Raw genomic sequence first — 11741 nt, forward strand, 5'->3', positions numbered from 1 at the left:
AGTAGAGTGTTTTTTCTTATTTGAAAATAAGATGTTTGGCCTGGTGCGGTGGCTCACTCCAGTAATCCCAGCACTTTGGGAGGCCACGGTGGGTGGATGACCTAAGGCCAGGAGTTTGAGACCAGCCTGGCCAACATGGTGAAACCCGGTCTCTACTAAAAATACAAAAATTAGCTGGCCATTGGTGGCACACGCCTGTGGTCCCAGCTACTTGGGAGGCTGAGGCAGGAGAATCGCTTAAACATGGAAGGCGGAAATTGCAGTGAGCCGAGATCATGCCACTGCACTCCAGCCTGAGGGATAGAGCGAGACTCCATCTTGAAAAAAAAAAAAAAAAAAAGAACATAAGATGTTCATAATAATCCCCTAAATGATCGATTTTAAGCGGACTCTTCTGTGATTGATTTTTCTTTTTGGGTTTTGTTGTGTAATATTTAATCTTGAGTAATTTATGAACTAAACTAATCTTTAGCATGTACATTTTGTGGTCAGTGCAAATACCTTTTTTTCATGTGGGAAAATACATGATTACATTGAATAGTTTTTTTAAATGAAACTGGTAGGTTGATTGGTGCTAATTTTTTCCTTTTTTAACTTTGTAGTATTTTCGTTTATTTTGCTAAAATCGACCTCATATTTACATGTAATTCGTTAGTTTCTCAGCCATATCTTTTAAATAAATTGCTTTTTTTCCTTGATTTAAACAATTCAGGAATTACACTTCTGAAAGATTTTAGGAGTTAAACAGTAGCTGTTAATTTTTTTCAAGACATATGTTGTGCTCTAAGCATGCCCAGTGGGTCATTTTCAGTATAAGATATGCAGAAGATGGGTCATCCTTTTTCTTCCCTTTAAGGAGCTCAGCATATTGGAGAGAGATTCTCAGTCACGACCTCAGAAACTTGCGTACAGCTTTCCACACACCCCTCTTGTCTCTCTTGGATGCTTGATCTGCTTTTGTGAGGGCAAGGACAGTAATCACAAACAGCAACCTAGAAGGGGTTTGTGCAGAAGGGGACTGTGTGACCGTTGCGTGGGGGTTGATGTGGGGCAGGTATAGGAGTTTAATACATTGCTGCCTATACAGAAGTTCATTGCCCTTAAGCGATTGGTTTCTATACCTTGCCGTCTCTCTTTCAGTCATCTTCAGATTGTTTGTCTTGGCTGTAAGTATAACTATTGCTATAGATGAATGTAAAAAGAGTGTTTAAAAAGTTGGTTGCTTTAATTGCACTGGAGGTGAAGCTAGTTACATACTTTCCTTCTGGTTTTGCTGTTGAAGAGGCCAAATACTTGCTTGGCATGAAAAAGTATTATAAGGCCCCTAATCCTTAGGAGTTATTAGTAAGAGCTGTCTTTAAAGCACTGGCAGCTTTTAAGATTTTTTTTCTTTGTCCTACATAGAGCACCAGAATAATTTCACATATTACTATATTTTTGTGTCTGAAATGTCAGTAGAACCTTCTGTCCACCAAAGAGGAACATCTTGAAGGAGTTGGGCTGCTTTATTTACTCTGTGGAGGGATCTGTTCTCTCTGGCTTTACTTTGTCTAATCACTACCCCTTTGCTGTCGAGCCCCGATATTTAGTGAGTAAACAGAATCATATAAAACCAGTTTGGCCAGGCTGGTGACTGGTTTTAAGAAAGTCAGTGATGATTTCACGGTGTTTGGGGAGCCGTACCCACAAACCTTTAGAGCCTTTTACAAAGACTGAAGAGTTTTAAGTAGAGTTCAACCTGTGGACAAGCTGGTATAGAACTGTTGAAACAGGTGAAACATGATGCCTCTGCTTCCTTTCAGCATCTATATTGGAAAGCGACTGAGCACACCCTCTGCCAGCACCTACTGAGGGAAAGGAAAAGCCCCTGGAAATGCGTGTGACCTGTGAAGTGGTGTATTGTCACAGTAGCTTATTTGAACTTGAGACCATTGTAAGCATGACCCAACCTACCACCCTGTTTTTACATATCCAATTCCAGTAACTCTCAAATTCAGTATTTTATTCAAACTCTGTTGAGGCATTTTACTAACCTTATACCCTTTTTGGCCTGAAGACATTTTAGAATTTCCTAACAGAGTTTGCTGTTGTTTAGAAATTTGCAAGGGCTTCTTTTCCGCAAATGCCACCAGCAGATTATAATTTTGTCAACAATGCTATTCTCTCTAATTAGTAACACCAGACTAGACCTGTATCATTCATGGTATAAATTTTACTCTTGCAACATAACTACCATCTCTCTTTTAAAACGAGACCAGGTTAGCAAATGATGTAAAAGAAGCTTTATTGTCTAGTTGTTTTTTCTCCCCCAAGACAAAGGCAAGTTTCCCTAAATTTGAGTTGATAGTTATTAAAAAGAAAACAAAACAAAACAAAAAAAGCAAGGCACAAGAAAAAAATATCCTGGGCAATAAAAAATTTATTTTAAACCAGCTTTGGAGCCACTTTTTTGTCTAAGCCTCCTAATAGCGCCTTTTAATTATAGGAGGCAAGCTGTATAAATGATAGGTATGAAATAGAATAAGAACTAAAATACATCAGCAGATTTTCATACTAGTGTGTTGTAGTGCTGTCTTTTCTATGGTGTAGAATCTTTCTTTCTGATAAGGAACGTCTCAGGCCTAGAAATATATGAAATTGCTTTTTGAGATTTTTGTGTGTGTGTTTGATATTTTTTACGTTAATTAGCTGCATGTGAATTTTTCATGACCTTCTTTAAGTTTTTTATTTTTTATTTCTTTATTTTTTTTCTCTAAGAAGAGGCTTTGGAATGAGTTCCAATTTGTGATGTTAATACAGGCTTCTTGTTTTAGGAAGCATCACCTATACTCTGAAGCCTTTAAACTCTGAAGAGAATTGTTTCAGAGTTATTCCAAGCACTTGTGCAACTTGGAAAAACAGACTTGGGTTGTGGGAACAGTTGACAACGTTCTGAAAAGATGCCATTTGTTTCCTTCTGATCTCTCACTGATTAATGTTTACTGTACAGTCTTCCCAAGGTGATTCCTGCGACTGCAGGCACTGGTCATTTTCTCATGTAGCTGTCTTTTCAGTTATGGTAAACTCTTAAAGTTCAGAACACTCAACAGATTCCTTCAATGATATACTTGTTCGTTCATTTCTAAAATGTGAAGCTTCAGGACCAAATTGTTAGAAAGCATCAGGATGACCAGTTATCTCGAGTAGATTTTCCTGGATTTCAGAACATCTAGCATGACTCTGAAGGATACCACATGTTTTATATATAAATAATTACTGTTTATGATATAGACATTGATATTAATTATTTAGAGAACCATTGTTAATTTTAAAACTAGCAATCTATAAAGTGCATCAGGTCAACTTGAATAAAAACACTATGACAGCCAGGTTTGCCAGTTTGCAGAAACTATCTAACTCTTCTCTCTCACATCAACATTTGTAAAATTGATGTGTTATAGTGGAAAATAACATACAGATTAAACAAAATTTTTATCTTTTTTCAAGAATATAGCTGGCTATCTTTAAGAAAGATGATATATCCTAGTTTTGCAAGTAATTTTCTTTTTTCTTTCTAGCATTTGATGTCTAAATAATTTTGGACATCTTTTTCCTAGACCATGTTTCTGTCTTACTCTTAAACCTGGTAACACTTGATTTGCCTTCTATAACCTATTTATTTCAAGTGTTCATATTTGAATTTCTTTGGGAAGAAGTAAATCTGATGGCTCACTGATTTTTGAAAAGCCTGAATAAAATTGGAAAGGCCGGAAAGTTAAGAGAACTGACTAGCTAAACTGCTACAGTATGCAATTCCTATTACAATTGGTATTACAGGGGGGAGAAGTAAAATTACACTTTACCTGAAAGTGAATTCTACAGCTAGTGCATTGTGCTCTTTCCGAGTTCAGCAGCAGTTCTATCAGTAGTGCCATTGAACCTGGGTATATTTATGATTTCTTTCAGCGTTAAAAAGAAACATAGTGTTGCCCTTTTTCTTAAAGCGTCAGTGAAATTATGGAAAATTACTTAAAACATGAATACATCATCACAGTAGAATTTATTATGAGAGCATGTAGTATGTATCTGTAGCCCTAATACACGGGATGAACGTTTTACTGCTACACCCAGATTTGTGTTGAACGAAAACATTGTGGTTTGGAAAGGAGAATTCAGCAATTAACAGTTGAAATTGTGAGGTTAATGTTTAAAAAGCTTTACACCTGTTTACAATTTGGGGACAAAAAGGCAGGCTTCATTTTTCATATGTTTGATGAAAACTGGCTCAAGATGTTTGTAAATAGAATCAAGAGCAAAACTGCACAAACTTACACATTGGAAAGTGCAACAAGTTCCTGTGATTGCAGTAAAAATATTTACTATTCTAAAAAAATGAGAATTGAAGACTTAGCCAGTCAGATAAGTTTTTTCATGAACCTGTTGTGGAAATTATTGGAATTAACTGAGCCAAAGTGATTATGCATTCTTCATCTATTTTAGTTAGCACTTTGTATCGTTATATACAGTTTACAATACATGTATAACTTGTAGCTATAAACATTTTGTGCCATTAAAGCTCTCACAAAACTTTTCCTGTCAGTATATCATTTTTCTGTCGCACGTGTTGCCTGGGAGTTTCAGGCGATGAGGCCTCCTCGCCTGCACACAGCCTTCCAGTCATCTGGCTCCCCAGCAGTGGAGTTCTAACAGTGCTCAGGGTGTGAACAGTGTTCTGTGGGGATGGTCACCGCAGCGTGAGCATTCGTGAGTGCCTCGGGACTGTGGCATTCAGAGCGTTTGCCTCCAGGTGGTGGCAGGAGGGCGCTCACGGGGGTAGTGCTCAGAAAGTACAGGAGGGACGCGGAGTATGCCCTGATAGGAATGGCGGTGGGGACACCTGTGAAAGTAGATGCAGAAGGAACTGGAAGTTCCACGTGCCTGGAAAACAGGATGGATACAGAGGAAACTGAAAAACGTAGGTTAGTATTGAACCTAATTGAAATGTGTGTGCCCTCCCAGGGGTCACACTTCATCATATAGTCAGCGGGATACCTTTGGGGGTTTACTTCTTTTAAACAGGGAGGTGATTTAAGATGTATATTTTAGACAGTCAAGCCATCTGGTGAGAGAGTACCAGAGGAGATCAATCAGTTCTCTAGGCGAGGAGCTAGGTCCTGCCCTGGGCTGTCACCCTGAGGTTGGCAGTGGTGGGCCAGGATACGTATGAGAAACAAAGCGGAAGTAAACTGGTCAGAAGGTGACTTAGAGACGAGGAAGGCATGTGTATTCCTTTGTGTGTGTGGCCTGAAAACATGAGTTGATCCCATTAGTTAAAGGAGGACAGGAGAAGAAATGGGGTGGTAGGAGCAAAGAGGGAGGATTTAGGTATGAGTGTGTTGAACATGAAATGTCTGAGGGAGTTCTGATTGGACACTTATTAGATAGAACTATAACCCAGGAGAAGGGTCTGGAGTGGAAGTAAGACACAATCAGATCCGTGCATTATATATTTATATGATGTTTAAAGATTGGACAATGGGCAAGGAAGAAAGTTATTCAAGTAACAGGGAAGCCCAACATTTGAAGGCTAAGCAGAAGAGAAGTTTGAGGTGAAATTGTTGGTATCACAGAAACCCCAAAAGTAGGAGGTGACCAAGCCTGACATGTTTCGTGGTTGAGTAAGATGAATCGAGAAGCTTTGGAATATGGCAGTCAGATCTGTGCTGATCTTTGCAAGAGCATTTTCTGTAGGAGTGAAAGAGGGATCCTGGATAAGATTGTGTTGGGTTAATGAATGAATAGCAAGAAGTGTTGGCTTTTCTGAATAAACTTCATGAGTAAGAAAACAAGGGGGGAGTTTCTGAAGAGGAGACAGGATCGTAGGATTGTTGGCTTGGTTGGGAATAGAGAGGGGTCAATGTGTAGGCTAAGGAAACAGAGCAAAGAGAGATTAATTAGCGTTACGGAGGGAGCAGATCAGTAATGGAAGAGTGGGACGTACTCCTTCCCAGAGAGGAAGGAAATGTAATTAAGCACTCAGGGAGGGTGAGCCTTAGAAAGGTGGAGTTTACAAAACCCAGACATTAATGACAGGAAATGAAGACGTGAGAAGGGGTGAGGAGAGATCAGTTAGAAATGGAAAGTGAGGAAACCCCTGTCTGGTGGCTCCACTTTCTCCATGTTTGAGGAAGAGGCGGTGGTCGATGCTGAAGGAAGACAGAGCTGTTTCCCATCAGTATCTCCTCTGGAAGGAGACAGGAACTAATGCTGAAATCCTCAAAGCCTTACAGATGTCTCCTGCCTTCATTCCCCAGTGCAGCCAGAAGCACCAGGCAGGTGGACTGGGCTCTGCTCCTTCACAGCCTGGGCGACATGATGCTATGAGCTTCAGCTGTCTCGTGTATCAAGCCAAGGGGCTGCCCGAGGTGCTCTCTGTGGACCTTTTAATTCTAAAGTTGCTGTTAGTAAATTATCGTTCAGGGTAAAAAGCAGGATTAGGAATGAGTGAATGATTGCTTGAGCCCAGGAATTCGAGACCAACCTGGGCAATATAGCAAGACTCCCATCTCTACTAAAAAATATTAACCAGGCATGGTAGCACACACCTGTAGTTCCAGCTATTCAGAAGCTGATGGAGGGAGGATTGCTTGAGCCCAGGAGGTCAAGTCTGCAGTGAGCTAGGATTGCGCCACTGCATTCCAGCCTGGGTGACAGAGCGACACCGTGTCTAAAAAAGGCAGGAACCAGGTGCAGTGGCTCATGCTTGTAATCCCAGCACTTTGGGAGGCCAAGGCGGGAGGATTGCTTGAGCTCAGGAGTTCAAGACCAGCCTGGGCAACATGGCAAAACCCCCATCTTTACAAAAAATACAAAAAATTGGTTGGGCATGGTGGCACACAACTGTGGTCCTAGCTACTTGGGAGGCTGAGGTGGGAGGACTGCTCGAGCCCAGGAGGTTGAGGCTGCAGTGAGCCATGATGGTGCCACTGCACTCTAGCCCGGGCAACAGCGAGATCCTGTCTCAAAAAAAAAAAAAAAAAATGGGTGAATGAGGAATAGACACTATGGACATTTTATAAATATTACTTTAGGTTTGGTAATGGATCAAAAATGTAAATGGACCAAGATAATGGAACAGAATGCAGAGAAAAAAATCTAAATTCTGGGTTTAGGTGAGCTGAGATTCCACATCTCAAAAGCTTGATCTTCAGGAAGCCAGTGGGCCCCATTCTTGATGTTTTTGCTTTTATGTATTTTAGCCCTTGAATTATTTCTTATACCACTGCTCATGAGAGGTGTGAAGTTCAGAGTATTACCACATTTATAAACTAATTATAAAATGTAATGAAATCTTTAGAGGGGGAGGAAAGAGTTTGTAAAGATTACCACCTCCTTTACTTCATCTATTACTATTTCTGACCTAGTGGTAAAAATACAAACTTTAAGGTCATGAAATTAGCCAATTTATAAATTCAAATCAAGAGAAAATTAGTCTTACCAAAGAGCTTATTTCTCCAATGGGGACAACAGAGTCCTCAGAAGTGAATGGACAGTAGCAAGTCCTATAAATAACTGAAATAGCAGTCAGAGGGTTTTGAATAAGCAGTAATTGATGGTTAAGCTGCTGGTCAGTTCTTAGACTTTGAAATGCCAGTTTGAAGTTTGTCCCAGCGAAATGGACTTGGAAACTTGGTGTGAGAGAAGAGGGACTACAAATCCTACCAGAAATTATTTGGTTGCCACTCAGGAAAAGATACACCTTCTCTGGGTCTTATGTCATTCTTCAAAATGCTCTGCAAAAACAAACAAAAGGTCAATCTCAGTGAATTTTACCTCTACTCCACTTACACAATGTCCTGTCTGCTACTCCCACTCCTAGTAGAGGTAAGGAAAAATCATGGACATACTTGGTAAGGAAAGAAACACAGTTTTTAATAAAAGCTCCAAAAGTGATTGATGCGCAGCCAAGATGCAGTTCACTGGTCCTCGGGTGTATGAGAATGATGCCCACGACTGTAGTCAACTCTGATCTCTCCTGAACTCCAGACCCATGTGTCCAGCTACCTGTTAGACATGGCCATTTGAATGTCCGTGGCCATTTCAAACTCTACGTGTCCAGAACTCCCCGCCTCTTGCTTCCTCTTTTCTTCCAGGTGCCCATTGTTTTATGGTGTCTGTGAATGGCGCAAGGGTGCCTTCAATTGCCCAAACCAGAAACTTGCCAATTACTCTTTTCCTTTCCTTCCACATCTGGTCAGTCACCATGACCTGTTAATTCCACCTTCAAAACACCACTCAGTGTCACTGACCTTTCCTACCTTGCACTACCTAATTCAGGCCCCAGAGCCCTTGATTGCCTCCTTGCCAGGGCTTCCTAGCTGAGTTCTGTGGGTCTGTACTTTTCTGTCAGCAGCCACAGTCATTGTCCTAAATTACAAATCTGATCATGGTGTCCCTTGAAATCCTTAAATGGTTCCCCATTGTCTTGGGGACCAAATTCAAGTTCCCAAAGTGGCTGCCAGGCCTGTTGATCTCTGGCTTCATTGGACCGTGGCTGTCCCCAACTCCCACCCCACTGAAGTCAGCCTAACTTCATGCTCCTGTAACCCTGTTTCCTCTAAGTGCTGTTTTCCCTGCCAGGGATAGCCCTCCCTCCGGCTTCATTTTTCAGGGCTCAGTTTGGCAGTCACTTCCTCTGAGAAAACTTCCTTGACATCTGCCACACGTCCCTCCCCTACCTGGGCTAGGAGCCTCTCCTGTGATCTCCCGGAACACCCGGCACCTCCCCCATTGCAGCACCAGTCACCCTGAATGAGAATTGTCTTTGGCTCTTTTGTAGCTCGAGCTCCTCTAGGTAAGTGCTATGTCTTGCCAACTGTATCCCAGAATTGGCCCCAGGCTTGTCGCATAATGCATGCTAAAAATACCTACTGAAAATTAATGGCTGTGCACAGTGGCTCACAACTGTAATCGCAGCACTTTGGGAGGCCGAGGTGGGAGGATTGCTTGAGGCCAGGAGTTTGAGCCCAGACTGGGCAACATGGTGAGACCCCCATCTCTACAAAAGGTAAAAAAGCTAGTCTTGGTGGCGCATGCCTGTAGTCCCAGGTACAGGAGGCTGAGGCAGGAGGATCACAGCCTGCCTGGGAAGTCAAGGGTGCAGTGGGCTATGGATTTCAGAGCATTTTGGATTTCAGATTTTCAGATTTGGGATGCTAAAATGGTAAGTATAATGCAAATATTTAAAAATCCAAAACATTGTTGAAATCCAAAGCACTTCGGGTCCCAAGGGATATACCCAGTCTGTACTACAGGGCTGGCTGGCATGACATCAGGCATGGAATGGTGATTAATTTTAGCCATATAGCATTGTCTACAGGCTGGGATTGCCTTCAATGACCTGAAATGAGATGGCTGGACATCGGAGGGGTTAGACTAAAATTCAGCCTTCAGAGAAAGGTGTGGAGAGCCTGAAGCTTTTTATCAGTGTTCCTGAAAAGTTACCTCTACTGCCTGTTGAGAAAAGCTGCATCTGTTGAGAACTTTGCTAAGCATCGAAAGTGGCTATTAGTTACTAGCAGTCCTAATAGATAGTTCCTGATGAAGGAACCTGGGCTCAGTGTTGTTAAACAACTCACCTCTATCACAGCATTAATAAATTAGAGTCAGGATGCCAATTCAAAGCAAAAGCACTTTTCAGGAACCAGCCTTTCTTTTTAAATCAAGCATCTGAGGTTTCTTAATATTTCCAAAACAGTACCTTAGTAAGGATCAGTTTATATCATGAAAATCACAGCTTCTAACCAAATCATTAACTACTGCAATAATTAGTAGTCTTAAAAATAGTGGGCCAGGTGTGGCTCACACCTGTAATCCCAGCACTTTGGGAGGCCGAAGTGGGTGGATCACTTGAGGTCAAAAGTTCGAGACTAGCCTGGCCAACATGGCAAAACCCCGTCTCTACTAAAAATATAAAAATAAGCCGGGCATGGTGGTGCATGCCTGTAATCCAAGCTACTCGGGAATCTGAGGTAGGAGAATTGCTTGAACCCAGGAGGCAGACGTTGCAGTGAGCTGAGATCACGCATTGGACTCCAGCCTGGCCAACAGAGTAAGACTCCATCTCAAAAAAAAAAAAAAAAAAATAGTTCTAGTGGCAGATTTGAGAAATAACAGAACTGAATCAAACACTAGACAGTGTTGTCAGTGTGGCATATTTTGTTCTATGTGTATTTGGTAATTCTAATAATCCTTGTGTGAAGATAGATTTTGAGCTTTAAACTATCCATTTGGGCATCCCTAGGTTCAGCATTATGAATAAATCTGTAAAAGAAAAATCCATATGCATTTCAGCCATTTCCGAAAGTTAATTTTAATATCATCTGTGCTTTTTGTAAGTGCTGTAAATGTTCCTGCCAAAGAATCCATATTTGGGGGGCTGTAAGTCAGGGTGAGAATATATTGCATGAAAAAACTGTCAGTATCACTGGTTTCTTAAACATTGCTGTGTTCGACATGTGAGTTAATAAACAAATCACTGTTTTGAGCGAGAAGGAAAAAAGGGAGGAAGGAAATATGGAAATGTTCAGGGAGCCCTTACCATGGGGCAGACCTTGAATTTTGAGCTCTTAACATTCTTTAATCCTCACCACGCCCATTTGCAGTAGCAGCTGTTTCAGTGTTACAGATGAGAAAATTAGTGTTCAGTAAAGGAACCAGGTCTCTGCTCTGCATTCTTACAGAGCAGCTTTTGAATTCCTTTGGGTTTGTGTCTGTAGTGAGGTAGCCCTCCCCTCCAAGTGAACCAGCCTTCACGTAACGCATGGTCCCTGGTTGCCAGGCCACCTTTTTGTTCTTTGATGGATGTGGTTTTCTTTTTTATTAGGAAAACAAATCACGTATTAATGCAGTGAACGCAATCTTAAAGGCATTTCCAACATCAACTAATAGTGTTTTCTTTGGTTTCATATTTGTGATTTTTGCCATTTAAATGGAAGATGGTTGTGAGTTTTAAAAATTCATGTAAGAATAAGGGATCTTCAGTCCATAAAAGCACCTAGGACCCCGTTGTTCCATGCATTATTTTAACCAGCAGATATTCATTGTGTACCTACTACATGCCAGGACTCCACTGTGGTTTATAGCCTGCTATTCTGTTATAGCCTGACCCTGATGCACATAAAGGTCTATTAAAACTGTATTACAAGCCAATGGAATAATTGAGGGCTGGAGAGCCACTCTACTGAAGGATAGAGACCCCCAGACACCAGGCGCTACATTTTCCACTTTCTCTCCCAGGACCTCACTCGGCGGCCACTGCTGCTGCCAGCACCAAAGTGCTTCTCCCCAGGAGTTCACCCTTGGAGCACCCCCCTCCTCCTTCTGCCCGAAGGAAGGAAGTGAGTTTCCCAACCCTTTCCTCCTGTGTTACTGGTTCTTGAGCCCACATCTCTGGATGTGCCCGATTGGGGGCTTGCTGGTGTCCTGCCTGCAAGAGAGTCTGGAAAAGTGAGTGGAGCTAGGGATGGTCCTTTGCCCTTTTGCCCTCCACGCCCAACAGGACTCGTAAAGTGGTTGATTCTTCCAGCCTAGAAAGAAGTTCAGATGCTGGGTTGCCAAAAGGAAAGATAAATGTCATCTGTGACTGGATCAAACATGGACATGGAACTTTCTGTCTAGCAGAAAAAGTAAACAGATAAATAATTGCATACATTATTAGGGTAAGTGTTAAGGAAAGACACAATTATGAGAACCTATAAAAT

General features: G+C 41.6%; 1 protein-coding gene across 3 annotated transcripts in view; it reads left to right on the plus strand.

Moving 5' to 3' along the window:
• The window catches only part of BNIP3L (BCL2 interacting protein 3 like), a 25876-nt gene extending 21310 nt beyond the window's left edge, over nt 1-4566 (plus strand). For all 3 annotated transcript variants that reach the window (XM_054498535.2, XM_063669377.1, XM_063669376.1), the window contains one exon: nt 1803-4566. In XM_054498535.2, the coding sequence (XP_054354510.1) occupies nt 1803-1851 (49 nt within the window). In that variant the 3' untranslated portion in view covers nt 1852-4566. The remainder of the gene's footprint in view (nt 1-1802) is intronic.
• Nucleotides 4567-11741: the final 7175 nt, after the last annotated feature.

The sequence above is a fragment of the Pongo pygmaeus genome, chromosome 7 (assembly GCF_028885625.2).
Source record: "Pongo pygmaeus isolate AG05252 chromosome 7, NHGRI_mPonPyg2-v2.0_pri, whole genome shotgun sequence".
Classification (NCBI taxonomy): Eukaryota; Metazoa; Chordata; class Mammalia; order Primates; family Hominidae; genus Pongo; species Pongo pygmaeus.